General features: G+C 49.1%; 2 protein-coding genes, 1 long non-coding RNA gene and 1 other non-coding gene across 8 annotated transcripts; 2 read left to right on the forward strand and 2 right to left on the reverse strand.

The window, feature by feature from the left end:
- Positions 1-98: 98 nt before the first annotated feature.
- Positions 99-7,733, reverse strand: CUEDC2 (CUE domain containing 2). Of its 3 annotated transcripts, none has more exons than XM_038578635.1 (9): positions 7,594-7,733; positions 1,990-2,076; positions 1,499-1,642; positions 1,340-1,401; positions 1,124-1,251; positions 856-1,038; positions 662-723; positions 520-580; positions 99-437 (listed from the first exon to the last, which is right to left on the reverse strand). In XM_038578635.1, the coding sequence occupies exons 2-9, from the start codon at positions 2,061-2,063 to the stop codon at positions 291-293; spliced, it is 861 nt and encodes a 286-aa protein (XP_038434563.1). In that variant the 5' UTR covers positions 2,064-2,076; positions 7,594-7,733; the 3' UTR covers positions 99-290. The 3 variants fall into 3 exon arrangements, with proteins under 3 accessions (XP_038434563.1, XP_038434564.1, XP_038434562.1); XM_038578636.1 differs by having other exon boundaries at positions 1,990-2,073; positions 7,594-7,666; XM_038578634.1 differs by having other exon boundaries at positions 7,530-7,655.
- LOC106557960 lies at positions 7,660-13,600 on the forward strand. Of its 3 annotated transcripts, XR_005380525.1 has the most exons (5): positions 7,660-8,150; positions 8,381-8,550; positions 9,509-9,577; positions 10,034-10,068; positions 10,827-13,600. It is a non-coding gene; the product is annotated as an uncharacterized LOC106557960 (long non-coding RNA). The 3 variants fall into 3 exon arrangements; XR_005380524.1 differs by lacking the exons at positions 10,034-10,068; positions 10,827-13,600 and having other exon boundaries at positions 9,509-9,961; XR_005380526.1 differs by lacking the exons at positions 10,034-10,068; positions 10,827-13,600 and having other exon boundaries at positions 8,462-8,550; positions 9,509-9,961.
- Positions 10,671-10,731, forward strand: MIR146B (microRNA mir-146b). Its single transcript, NR_049300.1, has one exon. It is a non-coding gene; the product is annotated as a microRNA mir-146b (primary transcript).
- A 4,867-nt stretch (positions 13,601-18,467) lies between the features above and the next one.
- C28H10orf95 (chromosome 28 C10orf95 homolog) lies at positions 18,468-19,560 on the reverse strand. Its single transcript, XM_038578641.1, has 2 exons — positions 19,329-19,560; positions 18,468-19,174 (listed from the first exon to the last, which is right to left on the reverse strand). The coding sequence occupies exon 2, from the start codon at positions 19,153-19,155 to the stop codon at positions 18,496-18,498; it is 660 nt and encodes a 219-aa protein (XP_038434569.1). The 5' UTR covers positions 19,156-19,174; positions 19,329-19,560; the 3' UTR covers positions 18,468-18,495.
- Between the last annotated feature and the right edge of the window lie 6,334 nt (positions 19,561-25,894).

The raw sequence follows: 25,894 nt of genomic DNA on the forward strand, positions 1-25,894 counted from the left end.
CCCTGTTGGAGATAAGGGATATGAAACTGGGAGATAAGTCAGACAGACACAGTACCCCAGCACCCCAGTTCTGAGCAGAAATGACCAGAATGCACTCACACCTTCCTGGGGCCACCTTTACTGTGCCCGTGGGCAGCTCCAAGAGGAGGTTAACACTGTGGGGCAAGAAATTGGAAAGCAGAGTGGAGAAGGGGGACAGGAGTTAGGGCGGGCCCTGTGTGGGGGTGTAGGGCTCCTGCATCCCTCTGGGATCTGAGCCTAGAAGGCTCGGGCAGAGTCTGGTGAATGCCTTAGTGGAAGCGGTACTTTCTGGCTGGCTTGAGGTTGATGTATGTGGCCTTCATCTCCTCAGCCTCAGGATTCCGCACATCTTTGAATCGCTCCCCTTTGGTGCTTACTACTTGGTTGTCGATGTACCGGATCAGCTTCTTGGGGGCCTGTCAGGCATTGGGTAGTGAGCAGCAGAAACCAGGTAACAGTCCACCCACTCCACACCTCTAGCAGCCATAACCCTCTCACCTCCCTGGGAGCCATGGGCCGATGAATCTTCTGATCCTCTGCGCTATCCACCATCATGTACCTGCCAAAAACTGGCTGGGTGAAGCTCCTGCCACCCTGGGAAGACCCTCTAAGGGTCTAGCCCAGCCCAGCCCAGACTCACTTCTGCAGGATGAAGGACTTCAGTTCATCCTTTTGGGGGCCTCTGAGTCGCCTGGGCAGGTCCTGCAGAGAAGGGAAGCCTAGTCTAAACCCTAGGGCACCAGCAGAAGCAGACAGGGATAGGCTAGGGGCAGGGACTTAACACTAAGGTGGAAAAGGCTATTTGGGTTGAGGGGGATGTCTCGCAGAGGATACCTGGTTGGGGCCATCCCAGGCTGGAGGCCCCTCCTCCTTCCCCTCTACAAGCATCTGCACGGCTTCTTCCAAATCTCCTCGAGCTTTGGCCAGCACCCACTGGGCCTGCTCCACTGAACAGGTAGGGAACACCTCCAGGAGTACATCCACCCCCGGCAGCAGCTCCTCCTGAGCACCAGCTGCCTGTGGGCATAGATGTTGACAAGAAGCAGTACTTCCCTCTTTCCTGGCCCCTAACTCTCTCACCAGTACCCTCCTCTACCAGTACCTCATCCTGGGTGTCTCCAGCAGCAGTAGAAGCCCTAGTCTCTTCTTTGAGCTTTTCAGGCCATTGCAGGGGCTCGGGGGAGATGGGTACCTGACCTTGGACCTCAGAGCCCTGTGGTTGCAGGTTCTCTTAAGGAAGCAGATTGAGTATCAGGTTTGCCAGGGTTTTGTGGGGTGGGTGTTATGAATCATCCAAGTGCCCAGTCCCCAAACTCACCTTTGTTCCTGGCACCACTCAACTGCCCTGAGAGCTTCTGCATCATGTCCCCTATTGTACCCCTGAAAAGACAAGGAAAGTGATTAAGAGGACAACTCTGCCCACCTTCCACAATCAGCCAGTCCTCCACCCCCTCTTTGCCCCCCAGCCAGCTCCCACCTTGGGATGTGAGCAAAGCCAGGCACATAGGCCTCCATCATCTCAGTGAAAGCCTCCATATCGAAGTTCTCTTCTGATGGTCCAGAGGGGCCCAGATCCTCCAGGACCCCGAGCACATAGGAGAAGATGACCTCATCCAAGCCGCTGCAGGAAGGGGACAAAACAAGCCCTGGGTAGGACACCGGTACTTCCAGCACCCCCACTTAGCCTGAGACTCAAGCTCTCAGCTTCACTGGGTCCATGAGCCAGACTTCAAGCTTTGAAGCCAGAAAGTAATCCACCCTGCCACAGAGCTTTGGTTTCCCATCTGTCCAGCAAGGTGACAGAGACAGGTTAAGATGTAAGGCCATACCAGCAAATCAGAATCAGCTCTTTTCCACCTTAGGATTAGAACTGAGAGCTTCCCACATTAGTCTGCCCAGGGCCCCATATGCTGCCCATCAGCTCCAACACTGACACTAGCACGATCTTTCTAGGAGAGCTGCTTCTACCTGAGGTCAGCCTCTGGGAGGTGCGTCTGGACGAAGGCAAGGAGGGCTGCACTGACAATCCTCTCCAGCTCCATGCTCTCTCCTCTTCTGGAAGGAGAGAAGATGTAGGTTTGTCAGGCCCTCTTCTGTCTGCCCCTACCCACTAAGGCCCAGGGGCAGCCAGCTCCTCCCTCGTGCCCTGCTGTGGAAAACACTTGTTGATGTTGTCCATAGCTTCCAGCTCTGCAGCCTTGCCCTGCTCCCTCAAGCAGAGCTACAGCCCCCTCCCTGCCCATCTTTCCACCTCCTTTAGCCTGAGAGAGGGCTCTGACCTGTCTCTGGAGAAGGCCTCCACAGTGGTCCCCTCATCCCCCAACCTCTCCCCATCTCGCCACCCCATTCCCCAGCAGCAGGCCCAGACCCTCTGGCAAGAAGCCAAGGTCTTGGGGTCACATGCCTCCTGGCTGAGGAATCCCATCATTGAGAGGGTCACTTGGCCCTCAAGTTCAACCACAAGGGGCCCATTGTCCAGCCACCCCAAGGAGCAGGCCTCAGGACCTGGCACAGCCTTCCCTCGGCCAGAATGGGCCGCCCACCCACTGCACAAAGGGGCTTTTCTGGATATGGGGCTCTGATGGAAGGGGAAGTCTTTCAGAAATTCTCTCTTCCTGCCCAATCCAGCAGCTTGGAGCTATCTACAAAGCACTTTCCATCCTTCTTCCCAAAGCCAATGGAGTCCTACAAGATCTGGCCTTTGCCTGCCTCTCCACCCTCATCACTCATTCCACTCCTGCCTCACCAGCCTCTTTGCTAGTCCTCAAACTTCCCCAGCTTCTTCCTATCTCCTCCAATATCCACATGGTTCATCCCCTCACCTCCTTTTATGCTCTGCTCAAATGTTGCCTTCTGAGAGAGACCTTCCCTGACTAACCTACCAAAAATAGGTATTTCTTATACTCCTAATCTCTTACCCTGCTTTATTTTCTATATAGTACTTACTACAGCTTAATGTTATTTTATGTTTGCCTATTGTCTGACCTCCCTCATAGACTGTAAGCTCTAAAGTGCAGGGGGACTTTGTCTTATTCATTGGTGTAACCCCAGCACCAAAATGCTTGTACTTAGGAGATGTTCAATAAATACTCATTGGTCTATCTCATTCCTATCTACATACTTTTGACTCTCAACAGTCTATATGTGGGAGTCAGGAACACAAAGATGGTAATGAATGGCTCCACTCCCACAGGTCCAAATGTCAGCTCATCATCCCACTCAGAAGTCTCAGAGGTATCTCAAATTCCACCTACCCTACAGTCATAATATTTTCATGATCGGTGTACATGCCCCCTGCTATTTCACCCGACCACTCACTCAGCAGCCAAACCTGAAACTTGGGAATTACCCTTGATTTCACCCTCTTTCAACCCCATCTCTGCACTCAGCCAATCCAATCCTGTTGATTCTATTCCCTTATTAGTCTCCTTTCTATCCATTCTCCCCAGCTCATCTGGCTTCTGCTCCAATATCTCTACCAAAATTTCTCAGTCCAAGGTCATGAGTTACTTTTTCAGGTTTTGGTCTAATTAGGTTGAACCATATAAGCTTGCCAATACAGCCTGGTTTTGATCTACAGGAAGGAAGGAAGGGACAGAGGGAAGGAGGAAAAGAAGGAAAGAAGAAAAAGAGAGAAAAGGCTATTTCTTATGGTTTCACCTAATATTTGCCTTTTCAAGCAGTATCAGTGTTGGCTTCTGAGGCATCACACTCTCCTTCTTCTCCAACCATCTCTTCCTGGGCTCCCTTCCCTGTCCCCCTCTCTTCTGCCAGCAGGAAAGCTCAGGCTCAAAGCTGTTCTTCCTTTCTCCTTGCTCTGCACCCCATCTCTAATCTGGGCCCACATCTTTATGAACCAACTCTATGTCACCAATCCCCAAATCCTCTAGCACAGTACCCTCCTCTGAGCTACACATTTGCATATCTTCCTCACTGACCTCCATGTGGGTGACTTAATATGTCCCAAACTGACATTCTTCCAACTTCTTTGCTCCTCCAAGGCTGTCATCAGTAAATGCACGTGCACCTACCCAGCTGTTCTCCCTGCAAGTCTGAGAATTATCCTGACAGCATCCTATCCCTTCCAGGCCTTCCCACATCCAGTCACCAAACCCTGACCATCACCTTTCAACCCATGTGCTTTTCTCCATCTCTCCTCCCATTCTGCTCCACTTCTTGCCTTCACTGCGAGAGCCTCCTAACCCTTCCCCTTACTACCATCTTTCCCCCAAGAACCTATTCTTTATAAAGATCATGATTACATTATCTGTACAAAAATCATGTTTTTCCTGTTTAAAATCTATCACTGACTTCCCCCTTCCCTTCTGATTAGCTCAGATTATTTTTGTGCCCTTCAGTTCCTTACCCCTGCATCTCTCCAGCCTCACCGTGTACCACATCCTCCCTGGATCACTCCCCTCCACCCTGGCTTTCTTTCAGTTTGCCAACATTCAAGCTCTTTCATGGCAAGGGCCCTTGCACAAATTGTTTCCTCTGCCTGGACAACCTTCCACCTCCACCCCTTCACTTGTCTAACACCTTCTCACTTGTAGGGTCTCAGTTTACAATTTTCTTCCCCAAGGGACACTGCCCTTGACCCTTGAGAATTACTTTGGTCCCCTCCATCTTACACCCTCCTTGCAGACTGTGCTTTCATTTATTTCGCAGTACCTTTCATAGCTATAATTAAGCAATTATTTGGGCAATGTTTAATGTTTCTTCTAGTTGTTTCATGAGGACAGGGACTACACTCCTGGCTTGTTCACTCAGTATCGCGTGAAGTAGGATACTCAGCAAATAGTTACTCCTCGCTTTACAAATGAACTGAAGCTCTGTGAGTATAATGATTTGTCCAACATCACTTGGCTGCGCTGTGGTAGTTAAGATTTAAATCCAGGTCACCTAGCTGAGTGTATATTCCAAGGGATGGGGGGGGCTCTCAAGACTCAAGGGGTTGAGACAGAGCTACAATCTATGATCACAGTTCCTCAGTCCCCTGAGTAGCAATATAGTGTTGCTATGACAGCACAGGGGTCACTTTGAACAGCAAGACTAAGAAGCCCTAGCCTATTGTGTATGTGTGGGGAGATGGCTGCCTCTTGCTCCAGACTCTAGCATGGGCCCTGGAGAGGAGCAGAACTGCTCAGGGCAGCCTGGGTGGCTCAGCGGTTTAGCGCCACCTTCAGTCTGGGGCCTGATCCTGGAGACCCGGGATCAAGTCCCACAACAGGCTCAAGTCCCACATTAGGCTCCCTGCATGGAGCCTGCTTCTCCCTCTGCCTGTGTCTCTGCCTCTCTCTGTCTCTCATGAATAAATAAAATGAGTAAAATCTTAAAAAAAAAAAAAAAAAAACTGCTCAGACCAGGCATGCCAGATACTATTACGCAGTTCCCCCAAGAGGTCAGCCCTCTGCAGAGACCTACACTCAGCCCAGGTTTTTTTTTTTTTTTTTTTTTTTAAGATTTTATCTATTTATTTATGATAGTCACACAGAGAGAGACAGAGAGGCAGAGACACAGGCAGAGGGAGGAGCAGGCTCCATGCAGGGAGCCCGATGTGGGATTCGATCCCGGGTTTCCAGGATCGCGCCCTGGGCCAAAGACAGGTGCTAAACCGCTGCGCCACCCAGGGATCCCATAGCCCAGGTTATATCAAATCCTGGCTGCTGTCAGTTGCCTGGAAACCTCTGCTGGGACAAACGTTGCTGCAAGAAAGTCTAGTTTCTAGGGAAGTGTTCAGGGATGTGTTTGATGCCTCTTGGTTTCTAATCAAGGTCTGAGGGCCAGGGAGTTATTGGAAACTCCTTAGTTTCTCCTTCTTTGTTCCCCCAAAGAAAGTCTTCCTCCCCTAAGCTTTTGCTTTAGCTTGTCTCCTAAGGCAACACCCCCCCTTCTATTCTGGGGCTGCCCAAATTTTACCCAGCCTTTAAAGCTTGCTGTGCACTTCTTTCTTTCTTTTACCCTTCTCCATCCCTCTAGCCTTCCTCAGCATTGCTTTCCTGCTCAGAGGCTTCTTATTACTAATATTTCTCCTCCACAGTCCCCTAGTTAGGGAAGCTGGAGCCTAAGCAGCCAGCCTTCTCCAGGGTAAGAACATGATTTTCATGAGACTTTCCAAATTCTGGATGTAGTCTACAAAGCTCCATTACTTCCTTGAGGCTCAAATCAGGGCTTACTGGTTAGTGGTGTCCATGGAATGTGATTGTCATCCTGTCATAAGTCCTGTTTAAATACCTCTGATAGGGACACCTGGGTGGCTCAGAGGTTGAGCATCTGCCTTTGGCTCAGGGCATGATCCCAGAATCCCAGGATGGAGTCCCACATCGGGCTCCCTGCATGGAGTCTGCTTCTCCCTCTGCCTGTGTCTCTGCCTCTCACTGTGTGTCTCTTGTGAAATAAATAAAATCTTTAAAAATAAATAAATACCTATGATAATGGTAATAATAGTTCTATGTATTTTATACCTATTAACTCACCCAATCCTCACAATAACCCTAAAATATAGATACTAATATTTATACTAACCCATTTTACCCAAAAAGAAATGGAGACATCGAAAGGTTAAGTAACTTGCCCAAGGTCACACAGTAAGTTAATGGCACATTTACATCTAAGCAGTCTGACTTCAGGACCCTTACTGGTAACCACTAGGCTACACCACCTCTCATGAAGTAAACGATATAGTTTAGGCCCATGTGCCGATCCTCCTATCTTGCCTGGCTGGCCCTCCTGCCTACCTCAGGATCCTTGCTTACACCCTTCTCCCCCACTCAGAAAGTCTTTCCCTCTGCCTCTCATTCTGCAGAACTCACTTTCTTCCTGTAGCCAACCCTGGCTACCCCACCCTCACTGCCCCCAGGTGGCCTGAGAGCTCTCCAGGACCAGGCACAACCTTGGACTCTCCCATGCCCAAAACAGACCCTCTGGAAAATTTTAAGTGAGACTCGGGGAAGGAGCACCGTGTTGTTCCCTTGGGGGTGGGGAGGTGCTCAAGAGGTGGAGAGAAAGCAGAAGGCCATGTGGAAGGAGTCCTGGGAAGCAGTGTGGGCATTCAGAGGGTCTAGCACGGAGGTCTTCACTGCTTTCTCAGCCGCTATGAAGCCCAGCTCCTGGAGCCCTCTAGTCCCATAACACGGGTTCCAGAGGACATCATTGCCCCTGTTCTCCAAGTCAAGTCTTAGAGGCGCCAAGGACACTTAGGGCTACAAGGGATTCTGGCATCCAAAGTCAGGCGGGAGCACAAACGGGGATAGTGGGGTGCACAGGAAGTGGGACCGCGATCTTGGTCCACCCCTGAAGCGGAGCTCCCACAAGCTAGCGGGGTACCCATAAGGGTCCGGAACAGTGGGCCCGGGGGGAACCGGGATGCGGCTGCAGCCCTGGGGAAACAGGACTAGAGAGGCCTGAGGAAGCTGGGATGTGCCTTGATACAGGCCACGGCGAGAATCAGAGATGGGGGGCCGAGGGGCCCCAGGGAGTACCATGGGGGGGACACACAGGACCGGTACCCTGGGTTAGCAGCGTTCTCTGCGACTCTCCTAGCCCTGGGCCGGGGGCCGGAGGGGAAATCACCTGCTCCGACGGGCGCCGCCGGCGACTTGTCCCGCGCGGTGCAGCTCTCATCCCCCAGCCCCACCAACGAGATCAAAGGCGAGGCCCAGAGCGGTTCTCTTTCAGAAACGCTGCGGTAGCCATTTTTAAGAAGGGCAAGTGCCCACAACCGGGCGGGGCTTCTGGGCCCGTGCTCGTTTGTCTCGGGGTTTGGACAGGCTCCCGCAGCGGCCATGTTTGTTGCGGGTTGGGAGGAATTCGGCGTGGGTCCCGCCAGTGGGTGGAGTCTCAACGGCTGACCGTAACCCCGCCTGGTTCCTTATCAGCTGCGAAAGACCAAGAACCTTTCGACCCCACCCATTGTCTTCCCGTCCGCCTTCCTTGCCCCCAAATCTCCGCCCTCAAGTCCCGTAGCTTCCTCCTCTCTCCCTGTCTCTGCGGTCTTTCCACAGACCTGGCTCCCTGATTGGGTCTGGTGGCCCCTACACCCAGAATCCGGTGCTCTTCCCAAATCCCAGTGTCTCTCCCCGTTTAAGTCCAGTCTAGGCTCGAGGTCCATCATCCAGTCAACTTTTTAGGTGATGACTTCCCCCCCATACCTGTCCCCTTTGCCTTCCCTTAACAGCGATGTCTCCCCCAAGATTAGCGTGGGTTATGCCGTCTGGGTCTTGGGACTGAGGAGCGTCTTTTGGGCAGGGGTAGAGGGGAGCAGATGCTGGGGCGGGGAGGGGGCGGTCGACCTGAGCCCAAATCCAGGACAGTCTAAAGGCCATGCCTACACCCAAGACCTTCATGCCCGTGTTGGCAGGACCTCTCATTTAGGACAAGACCATTGAATTCCAGGACCCAGCAAGGCCTCATCTGCTTCTTTCTGTTCCTGCTGCCTCAGCTTCCAGGTGCCATCCTCTGAGGAGACCCACAGCCATTCCTTCCCAGGACTCCCGCTGGGGGTCAGAAAGGAAAGGGTTCTCTTCCAGGGTGAGCTAGCCCATCCCCAATCAGCAGGGATGAGCCTCTCATAAGGTGCTGGGTACTCAGCGACTGTCCTTGCCCTCAGGAGCTCATGGTCCAAGGTAGAAAGTCCCATCCTCTCTTATTCCCTAAGGGCTGAGGTAGTGCCAAAATATGGAGAAAGCGGGGTTCACTGCTCCCTCTTCCCTTGCTGCAGGCTTCCACCTCCCCCCACCAGGGTCCTCTGGCCTCAAAGAGCAGAACATTCACGGCTGGAGGGAAGAGGGCAGGAAAGGGGAGGAAGGAAGGAGGGAGCGCGTTTGGCGTCGCGTCTCCCATAAAAACACTGCCGCTGCCAGCCTGGCGCTGCTAGGGTTAATGAGAGGTGGAGAGACAGCAACTTTGAACTCCAGCTAGGCTGGCCCCTGGGAAGGGGGGTGATGGGCAGTTCCATCAGCCCCAGCCTCTACCAGCCTTTTAAAGGCTTGGCCATCCCTCCCTCCACCCCCTCCCTGCCACCCCATCTCCTCCTGCTTCATTGCACAATGCTGATGACTCTTCTCTCCCTACCACCCCCATTACGGGAACTTTCAGGTTTCCTCAGTAGAGCTGTCCCTAATTCTGGCCCGAGATCCCTGCAGCCATCCCTGTGTGCCTTTCCCCCCACCCCTCTGGCCTGTTTCTTGGCTGGCAGTGAATGTAGCTAGATATCATCAGAAAGAACTTCCAGAGCTTTGGGAGAAGGATGATGGGAAAGACCTCTTAGGGGGAGCCCCTTGATTCCTAGCTCAAATCGGGAAGGGTCCCAATTCTGTGCAGCAGGGGTTTGGTTCTGGGGTCAGAGGACAGAAGGCAGGCAGAGGAAAGGGACTGCCACCGACACGAGGACACACACAAACTGTAAGGAAGGGGCTCAGGGACACTTGTCCTGCTAGGCATTCCACAGCTGGCTGGACCTCAAGCCCCTGATTTTCTGTCCCCTCAGGTCTCAGTCTCTCCATCCCCAAGATGGGAACAGACTCCACCTGCTAGAAGCTACATGGGGTGAAGGAAGGTGACATAATGACCCCTCTTTTCCGATCCCCTCAAGTGGGTTTTGCAGCCTAGGCCACCTCCGCTGAAGGGAAAAGCTAGAAGCCTATGCTGAAGCTTCGCCTAGCACATCAATTCCCAATCTTCCAACCCCCAATGAGAAATTGGGCTTGAATTAGGCATAAAGGGCTGATTTCCCAGACCTTAAGGGCAGTGATAAAGCCCAGCTGGCTGGTCTCAACAGGTGGGAGGGACTCAGTTAGAGACTGAGGTGAGGAAGGGGACACTTCAAAAGGATGGGGAGAAGGGAGCAGTCCCCGCTCTTGCTTGAGGTCAGAAAGGGCTCTCTGGGCAAGGTGCCCAGCCCTCCCACACCTTCCTCCTTTCTCAGAAGAGCCAGGATGGGGCGGGGGTGGGAGTTGGCTGGGGCAGGGAGGGGGCCCTATTTAAGGAGCATTCTCTAAGAGCATCACTGCAGATCCAGCCTTAGGAGCAAGAGAGGAGGCTTCATGGGTAAGTGTGGGCCCTTGCTCACAACTCAAGCAGGGTGGGGGTAGGGTGGCTCCTGAGCTTGCAGGCTTGCCTTTCCCTCTCCAGGGATAGGCTGCAGCTCTGCCTGGTGAAGGGGAAGAGCATCCATCCCTCAGTTTAACTCTCCAGAAGTGAAAGTGTGTTTCAGGGAATTTGGGGGATTCATATTTTAGGGGTCCCCTTTGGCTCAGGAAGCCTCCCAGTTTCCCGAGAGATGCCCTCCTCGGTGTACATATTCTGGCTCTCTCCCAGCCCCCAAATCCCCCTGGAGTACCTCTCCACATCTGGCCCCGCCACGAGCACATCTGGGCAAGAAGTGATTCCACAGTACTCATGGAATCCCTGCCATGGCCCTGAGACCTTCTCATATCCTGTATCAATCCTATTGGAATTTAGAAAGCCCTTGCCCCTTTCCCTGGGGATGGGCCCTGTTTTTCAGCTGTAAGCTCAGACCCTCTCTGGGATAGGAGGAATCTTGAGATCACAGGTTCCTCCTCTGACCCACCATGAGATTGGGGGGAATTCACAGAAGAGAACACAGGAGGGGAAGTATCAAGGCTGAGAGAACGCTGGCCACCTGGCTCTGAGAACTGAATTCCATAGGCTGTGAGCTTGAGCAAACAGCCTAGGGACTCAGTTCTGGTGCCCGGCTGTGCTCTACCGTCAATATGGAGGCCATGGGGAAGCTGCTGGCTTGGGCTCACAGCATTCCAACCTTTTGCCATTTTGCTTTCCTCCAGGCACCAGCCAGATCTTTTAATAACTTCAACTTGGGCTACCCTTCTGCTCAAAGACCTCAATGGCTCCCCCAAGCCCCTTTGTCATTAAAGTCTTTCACAGTATGGCTTCCACTTAGCTTTCAAGCCAGAGATTCCCTTGCTCATTTGCCCATTAGAGGGCAGTCATAACCTGCCCTCTAATGAAACCCCCGTTGCTCCCTGCTTCTGCTGCTTTTACTCATGCTGAACCCTCCTCAATTCTTCTTGGGACACCTCTTTCCCCTCACTGTCTGTTGGGATCCTATACATCCTTCACGAAGTCTCTCTGAGATGCCTCTTCAAAGAAGCCTGCCTCAACTTCCCAACAGTGCAGATGATCTCCTGCAAATCTTCTATACTCCTCTCTAGAGGGGCTTGCTCATTCATGAGCTCCATAACATCTAGTCCTGTGTTTTGCACCTCATAGCTATTCAGTAAATATTGCTTGCATTTTGCTAAGTGTGGCTAATGTATGAAGAGGCAGTTTGGCCTAAAAATTAAGGTACAGTCAGATTTCCCAGATGCATTATCCATGTGTGACCTTGGTAAGCTGTCGTCCCTATAGGCCTCAGTTTCCTCCTCAGTAAATGGAAAAAATAATTATATGGACATCAAAGTTTTGTGAGGCTTAAATGATTTGATAGTTTCTGTTCAGGGCTTTAACATAGTACCTACACACAGTAAGTTCTCAGTTAAGTGTGTGAGTTTATTATGATTCTTATTATCTTCCCTTAAATAGAATGTGAGCTACCCCACTGGGAGGTAGGATAAGGCTTAAAATTAGCCAGAGTTTATTGAGTGAATGGCTCCAGACCAGATGCCAGGGTCAGGTAAGGGTGGGGCAAAACCAGGAGGAGGCCAGAGTTTGGTGGCCCAAGCCCTGCTGAGATCCAGGAGTTCTGGATAACCTTGGTTGAGTCACACTTTCTCTCTGGCCTTGGATTCCCAGCATAATGTAAATTGAGGGGATTGGACCGGGTGAACAGCAAAGTCCCTGGCAGCGGAGATGTTTTATGAGTTCTAAGCTTCTAAGGGTTAAGTTCAAATAAAAGATCAAAGAAGGAGGCACCTAGGCTCCCTGCAGGGCTCCCTTACATCCACAGGGCCTGGAGCAAGCACTGGGATTTGGAAAGATGTGTATGGCAGCATGCTGGACTGAGATGAGTGGCTGTACTTCCTTCAAAAAGCCTGTAATCAGGCTTGGGACCCTTCCTTAGTGGGGCTGGGGGTAAACTGATGTGCAACCTATGGGCATTTCTAGGGCAGAAGTGGAAGCCCTGGGGAGAAATGTCTGTGAGCAATGCAGATTGTCAGAGATGGAGGAAGTTAAGAAACTTCAAGGTCTGAACCCAAGAGGAGAGAGAAGTAAGGAGATAACAAAACACATTTATTGTGACATGAAACTCAGGATTTAGGTGAAACCTGCCTTGTTTCAAAAAAGGCAGCCCAGTGGCGCAGTGGTTTGGCGCCGCCTGCAGTCCGGGGTGTGATCCTTGAGACCCAGGATCGAGTCCCACGTTGGCCTCCCTGCAGGGAGCCTGCTTCTCCCTCTGCCTGTGTCTCTGCCTCTCTCTCTCTCTCTATGAATAAATAAATAAATAAAATCTTAAGAAAAAAAAAAGGATTTGAGGAGACTTACTGGCATGCAGATAGTTCTCCAAGATTAAAATTTAACACATAAAAAAAAAATTAACACATAGACATAGCTATGTAATACATTTACTACTTTTTGACCCAGAGAGTCAATTTACTTTTTTTTTTTTAAGATTTTATTTACTTGAGAGAGAGAGAGCAGGAGCAGTGGGGAGGGGCAAAAGAAGAAAGAATCTCAAGCAGACTCTCCACTGAGCAGGGAGCTGGATGCAGGCGGGAGGCATGATCCCAGGACCCCAGGATCATGACCTGAGCTGAAGGCAGATGCCCTCTTAGTATTTTTATTTTTAGTTAGAAATTATTTTAAACTTACAAAAATTTTGCAAATACTGCAAAGAAATCTTGCTTATCCTTCTTCCAGATTCACCGTTAACCTTTTGCCATTTTGCTTTCTCTAATCTACAGTCCTTATTCAAATCTTGCTACTTGTCCCATTAATGTCCTTCTTAACAGCTTTCAAATAAGAATCCAACACAGGATTATGGGTTGCATTTAGTTTTCATGTCTCTTAGTCTCCTTTGACCTGAAAGAGCTTTTCAGCCTTCCTTTGTCTTTCATGACATTGATATTTTTTAACAATAAAGACCACTGTGGTTGTCTGTTTACATTTATCTGAAGTTTCCTCATGATTATGTATTGCTGCTGAATTGATGTTGTGTTTTCTCAGTTTAATATATCATAAAGCACATAATGTCGACCTGTCTTTATGTTAAAGGAAAAAATTTTCAAGACACTCATTAGATGGTGAGAAAGACTTTATTCAAGAGGAACCACTGCAGTGCACTTCAAGTGTTGTCTATCAATTTTCCCTACAATTCTACTAGGTTACTATTTTTTTCTTTGTAATTAACAAATATCTTCTTGGAACATACTTCAAAACTAAATAAACACTGTTTCTCATCAAACTTTTACCCATTCATTTTAGTATCCATGAATGATTCTCACCAGGATCAATTATTATTGATTGGAGACAGATTTTCTGACCTCATTATTCCTCCTGCTGTGAGCAAGAGCTTTCCTTTCATATTTGTTTAATGTTAGGATGTACGTAATAGCTATTATTTAATCAGTAGGTAATCTGTTACTGTGATTTTTTCTTTTTTTAAAGATTTTTTTTTTAATTTTTATTTATTTATGATAGTCACAGAGAGAGAGAGAGGCAGAGACACAGGCAGAGGGAGAAGCAGGCTCCATGCACCGGGAGCCCGAAGTGGGACTCGATCCCGGGTCTCCAGGATCGCGCCCTGGGCCAAAGGCAGGCGCCAAACCGCTGCGCCACCCAGGGATCCCATCTTTTTTTAAAGATTTTATATTTATCTATTTGAGACAGGAAGAGCGCACATGTAGGGGTAGGGGCAGAGGGAGAGGGAAAAGCAGGCTCCCCACTCGCTGAGCAGGGAGCATGATGCTGACCAGGGATCATGACCTGTGCCCAAGGCAGAAGGCAATGCTCAACCGGCTGAGCCACCCAGGCACCCAACTGTGATTATTTTGATGCTTAAATTGTCCCTGATTTAGCCAGTGGAAGTCCCTTCAAACTGGCTTCTTTGACATTTCTGAACAAATCTTTATTTTACGGCACAAGACATTTCAGGCTTATCTTATACCTTCTTGGCTACAGCCTCGGAAGCAGCTTTTCCTGGTGGGCCTGGTTCCTTCTAGTGGAGAATGAAATGTGGAATCAAAGATCAGGGTGCTGGCTGTACTTGTTGCTACCAGTGCTCAATGGCAGTGGTTAATGATTCCATTTCTAAGACTTTAGATTCAACAATTGAATACTTGTATATGTGAACAAAAATGCATATTCAAGGACATTCTTTTTCTCCTCACCCTCACTACTTCCAAGTAAGACCAAGCCACCATTTGATTTTGTCTATATTACTTTAAAAGCCCCTCCCAACGAGTCTCCCTATTTATGCAATGGCCCCTTTACAGTCTCTTTTCCACACAGCATCCAGAATAATTAAAAAAAAATTCTGATCACATTCTCTCTTGCTCATAACACTCCATCCACTAAGAATAAATCCAAAATTCTCAGCATGGCTTCAAGGTGCCACAGGATCTGCCATCATCCCTAACCTCACTAACCGCCACTTTCTTGCTTGCTCACAGGACAAGGACACTCCAGCCACGGGGCTGTTGTACCTGCTTTTCTCCCCCAGGTATTCAAATGGCTTGTGAAGGTCTTTAGTAAGTCTCCACTCAAGAATCACCTCTTCAGAGAAGCCTTCCCTAGCTAACCTATTGAAAACAGCACCCTATCACTTAATCACTGTCTGACATTATTACATCATATGTTCACCCATTTGCTTGTTATCAGTCTCTCTTTCTCTGTGTTACATCTCTTAAGTAAGGGGCATGAGGGCAAGGGCTTGTTTGGTTCTCTCCTGTAACCCCAGTCCCTAGAATACTGCCTGGCATATTGGAGATTCTCAAATACCTGCTGAGGGAATGAAGATAACTTTCATTCTTTGAGGCTTTTGCACCTACCATGTCCTCTGCCTGGCTTCTTCCTCATCTTTTTCTTTGCACAGCTAGCTTTGTCACATTCTTTTTTTTTTTTTTTAAGATTTTATTTACTTATTCATGAGACACACACACACACACACACACACACACACACACACACACAGGCAGAGACATAGGCAGAGGAAGAAGCAGGCTGGCTCCATGCAGGGAGCCAATGTGGGACTCCAGGATCATGCCCTGAGCTGAAGGCAGACACTCAACCGCTGAGCCACCCAGGTGTCCCATGTCACATTCTTTAGATCTTGGGTGAAAGGCCACTTCCTCAGAAAACTTCCCTGTTTACCTTATTCTAAGCTCCACGACCACACTTGCATTTCCTATCTCAGCCTCTCATTCTTGCTGTAGTACTTATAACAACTTTCCTTTATCTATTTGCCTGCTGCCTCATCTCCATTTCTCCTTCTATAATGCAAGCTCCATAAGGGCAGAAACTGTCATAGTTCTCATTCATTACTTTATCCCCAGGGCCTAGAACAGTTCCTGGCAAATAATAGGCACTCAAGAAATTTGTTGGATGGACTTTTGACTGGAAAGAATCCAAACAGTATAGAATTTTGGGTGGCTGTTAAAGAATGAGGTAGCTCCATGTGCACTGGCATGGAATGATGTCCAAAATATGGTAAGATGTAACAGGTAAAACAGTACAATTCCTTTTATGTAGTTAATACTATGTGCACAGGAAAAGGAAAAATAATAGCTTGGACCCTACTAATCATTTGGGGATAAGGATATTAAAAAAATTTTAACTTCCTATTTTATATATTTCTGTATAGCAAAATATTATTTATTTATTTATTTATTTTTTATTTTTTTAAATATTTTTTTAAAGATTTATTTATTTATGATAGACATAGAGAGAGAAAGAGGCAGAGACACAGGAGGAGGGAGAAGCGGGCTCCATGCCGGGAGCCTGACGTGGGACTTGATCCTGGGACTCCAGGAACCCGCCCTGGGCCAAAGGCAGGCGCCAAACTGCTGAACCACCCAGGGATCCCATTTTTTATTTTTTTATTTTTTTTTTAATTTTTTTTATTTATTTATGATAGTCACACACAGAGAGAGAGAGAGAGAGAGGCAGAGACATAGGCAGAGGGAGAAGCAGGCTCCATGCACCGGGAGCCCGACATGGGATTCGATCCTGGGTCTCCAGGATCACGCCCCAGGCCAAAGGCAGGCGCTAAACCACTGCGCCACCCAGGGATCCCCATTTTTTATTTTTTTAAAGATTTATTTGAAAGAGTATGCATGGGCGGCCTGGTGGCTCAGCGGTTTAACACCACCTTTGGCGCAGGGCGTGATCCTGGAGACCCAGGATCGAGTCCCACATCAGGCTTCTGCATGGAGCCTGCTTCTCCCTCTGCCTGTGTCTCTGCCTCTGTGTGTGTGTATGTGTGTGTGTGTGTGTGTGTGTCATGGATAAATAAATAAAATCTTAAAAAAAAAAATGAAAGAGCATGCACAAGTGGAGGGAGGGGTAAGGGGAGGGGAGACAGAGAGGGAGAGAAGCAGACTCCCCGTTGAGTGTGGAGAGATCTCACTATCTGAGATCATGACCCAGGCTGAAATCAAAGGTAGGATGTTCAACAAATGAAGCCACCCAGCTGCCCCAACAAACTTTTTTTTTTTTTTTTAAACAAACACTAAATTGATCATTTAGTACATGCTATAGGCACTGTGGTAAACATTTTGTGTGCAGCACTTTACGGCATTTTTTTTTTAAGATTTTTTTTTAATTTTTATTTATTTATGATAGTCACACACAGAGAGAGAGAGGCAGAGACACAGGCAGAGGGAGAAGCAGGCTCCATGCACCGGGAGCCCGACGTGGGATTCGATCCCTGGTCTCCAGGATGGTGCCCTGGGCCAAAGGCAGGCGCCAAACCGCTGCGCCACCCAGGGATCCCTACGGCATCTTTTTAATAACCTCATGAGATAGAGGTCCTAATACTATCCCTATTTGCAACGTAGAAACTGATTCAGGGGCTTTAAGCAATTTACCTAAGGTCACACAGCCGACGCATTACACTACACCACCTCCCTGTTTTTATAATTAAAAAAAAAAAAAGGACAGGAAAATAAGATGAAACTAGGGGTGACCATTCAGGATCCAGGTTTTACACAAAAGATGCTATGCAAATTTGACTCTGAGCTCTCTAGAAGCCAGGGCAAAAAGAAAAATATGATCAGTTATGAGATCCTTGGTGCTTCCAAGATAAAGGTAAACCACTCATCAGAAGAAACACTCTTCCCAAGTGGTAAGGCTTGCAAGCCCTTCCGTGAGGTTCGTAAATACAGCAATATATTCAGTCGAGTGGTGTATGGCTTCAATAATTACCTGTGTACCCAGGCAGCTGTTGGCCATCTAACAAAAGGAAACTCAATGAAAGCAATTCCACAAGGAGCCACATTTGTACAGCCTGGGCATCAGATCTGGAGTCTTGCCAGACCCATAGTCAAAATTGGATGTGTGGCCTAACCCGCCAGCAAACTCCTGGAATACTGCAAACTCAGCCCGTTAAAGACTGTTAGCAAGAATGAGGAGACAAGAAGTGACATGAAACTTAAATTTCAAACCTAGTGAATTTTCTAGGTAGGCTGGGTTGATTTTATGCTTCTTTTACAGATAAAGAAACTGAGGCTCAGAAAGCCTAGTTACAAGACTAGAAAATGTCAGTTAAAGCCCTAAATCTATGTCTTAGGCATTCCTTCCTCAGCCACGCCTACCACCCATGCTACAACAAGAGCTTATGTCCTCAAGACTCTCTCCGTGGGTGGCAGGCCGCGGGACCTGGTGCACTGCCGGGCCTAGGTGCATGTCGTCCGCCACCCTGAAACACAGCTGCTGGAGCAGGGAGCTCGGCCCAGCCCGGCGCAGCCCGTGCGGAGACGGGGAAGTAAGGCTCACATTACAGAGATGAGGAACATCCCATCCCCACCCCTCAAACAGAAAAATGATCTCGAAGCATACACTTGACTTCATTTATTTACTGTTCCCTACAATCTGCCGAGAGGTGGGCCCTCAGCTTGGAGAGGAGCTTGGGCAATTCGGGGAGCTCTGTGAGACGCAGGAGAGGGGAAGGGAAAGTGGGGGCTTGGTGCCGGGCAGGCTTCTAAGACCCGGAGGAGGAGGGGCGGGCGAAACAAAGGGTCCACGCCCCTCTTCCAGCTCACACCCACGTTTCCCAAGTCCGAGTGGAAGGGAAGAGAAACAGGACACCCGCCCGAGATGTTCTGGATCTCTTCTGGCCCTTCCCCCGCTATCCAGCAAAAACGCGAGGGAAATTAGGGAAGTGCAGCAGGTGGGCGGCGTGTAGGCTCGGTAAAAAACGAAAGCAAAAAGCGAGGTGACAGGTGCACCGGCGCCGGCGCGCCGCGGAGGTCTCCCCAGTAGCGGGCCGGAGGCGGCGGGCGCAGGAGAGGAGAGGCGCGCGCGTGCTCACCGGGCCGGCCGCCGGGCCCTGCGGCGTCCTCAGCTCGGGCCTTTCCTCTTCCTCCGGCGGCCACACTCCGCCGCTTCCGCGGCCGGGCTGCTGTCGCCGCTGTCGCCGCTGGCGGGCGGCCGCAGCACGCGCCTCTGCACACGGTACTCGTGCTCGCGGACGCGCGGCGCGGCCCGAAGCAGGAACTGCCCGCCGCGGTAGGTGACGCGCACGTCGGTGCGCGGGTACGTGCCGTACACGCGCCGCAGCTCCCGGCGCACTAGGTCCGGCAGCTCGAGGCGCGGGTCCAGCGCGCGCTCCACGCGGCCCCAGCGCAGCTCGGCCTGCTGGCTGGCGCCCTCCGGCCACGGGGCCTCGCGCCGGGCAGCCGCGCTCCCCTCCGCCGCGGTCCCTCGTAGCGATGGCCCCAGGCAGCCTGGAGCGGGGAAACGCGGGCGCAGGGCCGCGGCGTAGGCCTGCGGGAAGGCCCACGAGGGCGGCGCGGCCGCCAGGGGCGCGCCCGGGCCGTGGAAGCAGTGGTATTCCCGCGGAGCCGGCCACTCACCTGCGATCAGGCCGGGGGGCCGGCTGCAGAAGCTGTGAGCGTGGATGGGGGGCAGCAGCAGAGGGCCAGTCAGGTAGGCATAGGGGAGGGGCTGTAGGGGAGGCCAGATGCCTTCCCCGGGCGCCAGGCTGCTGAAGGAGTACATGCTGGGAGCTGGTCCGCACCTGCAGTGGGAGTGTGTGGGGAAACCCTTTGTTCTACCTCCACTACCCATCCCTGGGGCCTTGTAACCCACAGTTCTGGTTCACAGCAGGAGCCCATGCACCGCGCCTGATGGTTTTGGGGAACTCTTCCTAAGGCATTCACTTTCCATCTCACCTCTTGTCCCAGGGCTGGGCCGAACCCCTGGCTCTCAGTAGGCAGTAAGGACCCAAGGCCTTTTCAAGCCCTTAGCGGTGAAGTGTTCTTCCCAGGTGGTTCCCCAGTCGTCTCCTTCAGCCCAGGGGAGCTGGTCCCCAGCATTTGGGGGAGCCAGAGAGGTCCGGAGCAGACTCCTCACCAGTTTTTAGTGGCACTGCTCTCCTCCATGCCGTGCGTGCCTCAGCCACTCCTCCCGGTTTCCAGGCAAAGGGAAACACATTTTGCTGGCCAGAAGCCAGCTAGTCTGTGTCTACGCTTGGTGACACTTCTGGTCATACCCACCTGCCCCAAATGGTGAGGCCTGTGCTTAGGGATGCCCTCACCACTACATTACTGAGGATATCTTGGTGCTCTTTCCAATTAGCCACCTGTTCCCGGCACCCCATCCTCCCAGCCCTTCCAAATATTCTAATATTTGAGTGAAGCTCCTACATTAGGCACTGAATCAAGTTACTTATGAGCATCTAACTTTAAGTTTGTATAAACCCTAGGGAAAAAAAAAAACCCTAGAAAGCAGGTACTAGTATTTTTTCCACTTTACATAGGAGGAAGCTGTTTGCCTCAGATTTGGTACATGCTAAGTGTATTCTATGACTAGGAAACACTCCCATATTGTAGGCTTATGTAGGTTAAGTATTTTGCCCAAACATACACACCTAGTTATGGTAAGAGCAAAATTCAGCCCTGTGTCTGTCTCAAGACTCATGATTGGTAATTAGCCTTATAGCCAATCCATGCTGGGACTTCTTTCACACTGTCTCCCAATCCTCTCTAGAGTGTTACATAAGAACTAATTCTTAATAGCCATATGAAGAACATGATAATATTTTCATTTAATCAATAAGGAACCAGAGGCTCAGAGAAGTTAGGCCACTTTCCTAGGTTTACACAGTCTAGGTAGCACAGTGGGATTTGAACTCAGTCCAACTAAGGTGAAAGCCCAGAAGCTACTTGGGTGAAACCAGATAGATTGCTTCATCCAGGTGTGAAGCCCTGGCTAAGCTCTAAGCTCCAGTCCCCTCTGGCGGCAAGCTACAATCTTCCACCTCTCTCCTTCCCATCGGGGTGAGTAATAGTTGCTGGATGCTTAAAACTGATACCCTCTCAGGACACCTGGGGGGCTCAGTGCTTTAGCGCCTGCCTTCAGCCCAGGGCGTGATCCTGGAGTCCCAGGATCGAGTCCTGCATCAGGCTCCCTGCATGGAGCCTGCTTCTCCCTCTGCCTATGTCTCTGTCTGTGTGTGTGTGTGTGTCTCATGAATAAATAAATAAATCTTTAGAAAAGAATAAATAAATAAAATCTTAAAAAAAAAACCAAAAAACCTGATACTCTATCCTAACTGCTGGGCTTCCAGGCCATCATACATTCCTTCCTTTTCACTTGATTCAAGCTGCATCACTAGCAACTCCCACAGGTTCTCCTTTCAGCATCCCTCAAAGTCCGGCTACCCTCTGGGAAGTTCCACACTCACCTTCATGATGTCACACTTTTATATTCCTGACTGAGCTCCTCTCCAAGTCTTAACCTGAGTCATTGGCCTGGTGGAGATGGCTACTGGAACTGGTCTAGGGTATATACTTAACACTCCACTCCCTGGGATCCCTGGGTGGCGCAGCGGTTTGGCACCTGCCTTTGGCCCAGGGTGCGATCCTGGAGACCCGGGATCGAATCCCACGTCGGGCTCCTGGTGCATGGAGCCTGCTTCTCCCTCTGCCTGTGTCTCTGTCTCTCTCTCTCTCTCTGTGTGACTATCATAAATAAATAAAAATTAAAAAAAAAAAAAAACACTCCCCTCCCTGCCCCAGAGCTCCAAGAAGGAAGCCTCATCCTCTGTGCACTTTAGAAATTTGGGACGCCGGGGTGGCTCAGGGGTTGAACATCTGCCTTCGGCCCAGGGCGTGATCCTGGAGTCCCCGGATCGAATCCCACATCAGGCTCCCTGCGTGGAGCCTGCTATTCTCTCTGCTTGTGTATCTCCCTCTCTCTCTCTGTCTCTCATGAATAAATAAAGAAATAATTAAAAAAAAAAAAAAAAAAACTGGTCCCAGGACACAGTGGCCTTTGTTGGGACAGGCCTCCACCACTAAGATGTCTACAACCTAATCCCTGCAAACCTATGAATACCTTATGTTACTTGGCAAGGGGGAATTAAGGTTGTGAATTAGCTATCCTTAAAATGAACTTATCAAAAAAAAAAAAATGAACTTATCCTAGGGGGTCCCTGGGTGGCTCAGCGGTTGAGTGGCCTGCTTTGGCCCAGGGTGTAATCCTGGAGTCCTGGGATCGAGTCCCACATCGGGCTCCCTGCATGGAGCCTGCTTCTCCCTCTGCCTGTGTCTCTGCCTCTCTCTCTCTGTGTCTCATGAAAAATGAATAAAATATTTTATATATTTTTTAAAATAAAATATTTAAAAAATAAAATGAAATTATCCCGGATTATCCAGCTAGACCCATTGTAATCATAGAGGTCCTTAAATGTGGGGAAGAAGGCAGGAGAGTCAGCGATGTTATGTGAGAGTGAACCAGATGATGCTAGTTTTAAAGACGGAAGGGGGTCATGAGCTGAGGAATGCAGGCAGCCTTTGGAAACTGAAAAAGGCAAGGAAATGGATTCTTCCCGAGAGCCTCCAGAAAGGAACACAATTCTTGTCAATATCTTGATTTTCATTAATGAGGCAGACTTCTAACCTCCAGAACTGTGAGATAATAACTTTGTATTGTTTTAAGCCACTAAGTTTTTGGTAATTTGTTACAGTGCTGATAGGAAATTAATTAATTTACCTCCCCAATCCTATTTTTTAAAGATTTTATTTATTCATGAGAAACACAGAGAGGCAGAGACATAGGCAGAGGGAGAAGCAGGCTCCATGCAGGGAGCCCAATGTAGGACTCAATCCCAGTACCGTGGGATCATGCCCCGAGCCAAAGGCAGATGCCCAACCGCTGAGCCACCCAGGCATCCCCTCATTCCTATTTATAACTTTGCCCTCTCCAAATCCCAGCACTTGAGGAATGTCCAAGACTCCCTATAAACTGACCTCACCCTAGCCTGGGGCTCTATCTGGGCCCCATGGGACTGGCCCTTTCCTCCACCTGCTACCACATGAGGATCTAGTCTCACCTGGGTGGGAGGTGGGGAGCATGTGAGACCCAGCTCAAGTTGGAGGCTGGGAGAGTGAGAAACCTGTATTTTAATAATTGGTCCCTGTATGCTTGCTGAAGACCTCTGCTAGTCTGGGGGTGGTTCAGGTAAATTGGAAAAATAAAGACCAAACTATGAGTTTCTCAACATTCATCTTGACTCTAGTAACAGCTTCTAGAATTTTGGGGTCCCATACCTTATCTACTCAATAAAGTTGTTCTGGGTGAGTTGGCTCTAGTCTATCCTTAAAGTTAGGGGTGATTTATGGCTAGATCAGTTGCACTGCCATTCCTCTTACAGGTGACTCAGTTGGTCAGTGGGAGCTAGTTCCAGGACTTTGTTCTTTTGGGATAGAAGGAATTGCTTTCTTTCCCCTGGACAGAAATCTGAAAAAATGCAGTCTGGGTGGAGAGGTGAAGGCCTGTTTGAACGTGGAGCCACAAAAGAAGTGGAACCAAGGGACAGAAAGAGAAGTCCCAATGACCTCATTTGAACCCTGGACTTCAAAGTGACATAAGCCAATAAATTCTTTTTTTCCCCCTCCAGTTTTATTGAGATATAATTGACATACCCCATTGTATAGGTTTATGGTATACAGCAAATGATTTGACTTATGAATATTGTGAAGTGATTACCATATTTAGTTAATTTCCATAATCTTATAGATAAAAAAAATTTTCCCATATAACTCTTAGGATCTACTTTCCTAACAGCTTTCAGATATACCATGCAGCATACAGCAGTGTTAACTACAATCATCAAGTTGTACATTATGTACTTAGTATTCCTAGAACTTTACCTTTCGACTACCTTCATCCAATGCCTCCTCCTCCCACCCATTCCCCCAATAAATTCCTTTCTTGCTTAATCTGGTTTGAATGGGTCTTTTTTTTTTCATTTCACACATCAGTTGTGTTTACTTTATATAAATTTAACTACAGAAGACATAAGGAAATAGACTTTTATTTTTTTTAAGATTTTATTTATTCATGAGACACACACACACACACAGAGGCAGAGATACAGGCAGAGGGAGAAGCAGGCTCCATGCAAGGAGCCCGATGCAGGACTCAATCCCGGGACTCTGGGATCACACCCTGAGCCAAAGGCAGACGCTCAACCACTGAGCCACCCAGGTCTCTCTAGACTTTTATTTTTAATTACAAAACACCATCACCTGAGTCCTTAGAAAATTGAAAGTTTGGGTTATTACACTGTGGAGTGGAGTCTTCTGTTGTTTGCAACCAATACACCTTGAGTGTTTTCCCTAGCATTTTAGGAAAATTTTCCAAAATGCAGCAACCTGTGAAATTTTTGATCAGTGAACTCCATGATTAGAGGTTCTCTTATTGGCAAAATAGAGGATAGATTGGTGAGAGGCTGGAAGCTAATCTTGGAAGATGTTCTCACACTAACCCAGGAAAATTGACAACCAAAACAGGAGCAAAGGACGGAAAAGAGATGGGAGCAGATTCATCTAGATTTGACCCCGTATAACTGCCTGGGTGGAGAGGGTTGAATAGAGGTGGAGGCACATGTTTTTGGCTTTGTTGCCTGTGTGGTAGTCAAAGCAAGCCTGGAGAATAAAAACCCCTCATGGGCAATTGGAAGTTGAGGAAATGGTGAAGTCAGATGGTTCATTTGGGGAGCTGTTGGGCAGGCAATTTTATATTCAGGCTGGAGATGGCAATTTTATATTCAGGTGGGGTAGTCATGAAGGGAAAAGTAGTAGGTGAAGGACTGGAACAGCTGCTACCTGGATCACACCTCACTGTGTCATCATGGCTGCCAATTTGTTGGGTTCCACTTACACCTTTTTTTTTTTTTTTAAAGATTTTATTTATTTATTCATGAGAGAGAGAGAGAGGCAGAGGGAGAAGCAGGCTCCATGCAGGGAGTCTGACACGGGACTCAATCCCTGGACTCCAGGATCACGCCCTGGGCTGAAGGCTGGGCTGAAGGTGGCACTAAACCTTTGAGCCACCTGGGCTGCCCTCCACTTACACCTTGTGAGGGCAGGGAGTCTTGTTTTTGAAGTCCCTTTTACCCCAGATAGCCTATGGCCTGGTAAGTCTGAGTGAATAATTGAAAAGAATTTTGGGGTGCCTGGGTGGCTCAGTTTGTTAAGCGTCTGCCTTTGGTTCAGGTCATGATCTTGGAGTCCTGGGATCAAGTCCTGCACTGTGCTCCCTGCTCAGCAGAGAGTCTGCTTCTTCCTCTGCAGCTCCCCTCAACCTCTGCTTGTGTTCTCTCACTCTCTCTCCATCAAATAAATAAATAAAATCTTTTTTTTTTTTTTTTTTTTTTTTTAAATAAAATCTTTTAAAAAATGTTTTGAAAATGGAAACTTGGGGGACTTGCCCTCCACGTTTAGAAAGCCCTGGGGAAAAAAGCGTCCCAGTGAGGGGACTGAGGAGGAGTTGTTAGATAAGAGGAGAATATGATGGAACCCAGATCAGAGAGGTCAGATGCCAAAGGAGGAGAGAATTTCAAAGAGAGAAATTATTTATGTATCTATTTGTCTCACAATCCAAGGACTCTGATATGACTCAAGAAGTTAGGCAGATGATAGGATCCCCTAGTTGAATCCTATATCCCTTCCCAGTTAGCTCTGTTGTTGACAACCAGGAAGGGAAATTGGAGATAATCACAAGGCCCAGCCCTGGTGCTGACACAAGAGGGTAACTGGTTACGTCACATTGTCTATAAAATCAGAGGGATGAGCAGGCACCTGGGTGGCTTAGTGGTTGAGCATCCACCCTTGGCTCAGGTGGTGATCCCGGGGTCCTGGGATCAAGTTTTGTATCAGGTTCCCCGGAGGGAGCCTGCTTGTCCTTCTGCCTATGTCTCTGTCTCTCATGAATAAATAAATAAAATCTTAAAAAAAAATCAAAGAGATGAGGGGGATGCTGGGTGGCTTAGTTGGTTGAGAGTCTGCCTTTGGCTCAGGTCATGATCCTGGAGTCCTGGGATTGAGCCCCGGTTAGACTCCCTGCTCAGTGTGGAGCCTGCTTCTCCCTCTCCCTCTGCCGCTCCCAGTGTTTTTGTTTTCTTGTACTATCTCCCTGTCAAATAAATAAATAAAATCTTTTAAAAAAGAAAAAAATCAGAAGGATGAGGAGCGTCAGTGTAACCATGGGACATAAAGTGTAACATAGAGGCTAAAGTTTTTCCAGTGGGTCACATTCAGTTCTGGCCCTTTGACAGCCCTTTCCGTCCCCCTGATCTCTCACAGGACTGGAGGCCAAAGTAGAGTTAGGGTTGCTTTGCAACAAAGGCACATGCTGGTCAGAGATAGAAAGGCAGGGAAACTCCTTTAGTCAATTTATGGAGGCCCTAGTGTGCCAGACACCATGCTGAATGCTGGTTTTCCAGCCCTGT

The sequence above is a fragment of the Canis lupus genome, chromosome 28 (assembly GCF_011100685.1).
Source record: "Canis lupus familiaris isolate Mischka breed German Shepherd chromosome 28, alternate assembly UU_Cfam_GSD_1.0, whole genome shotgun sequence".
Taxonomy (NCBI): Eukaryota; Metazoa; Chordata; class Mammalia; order Carnivora; family Canidae; genus Canis; species Canis lupus.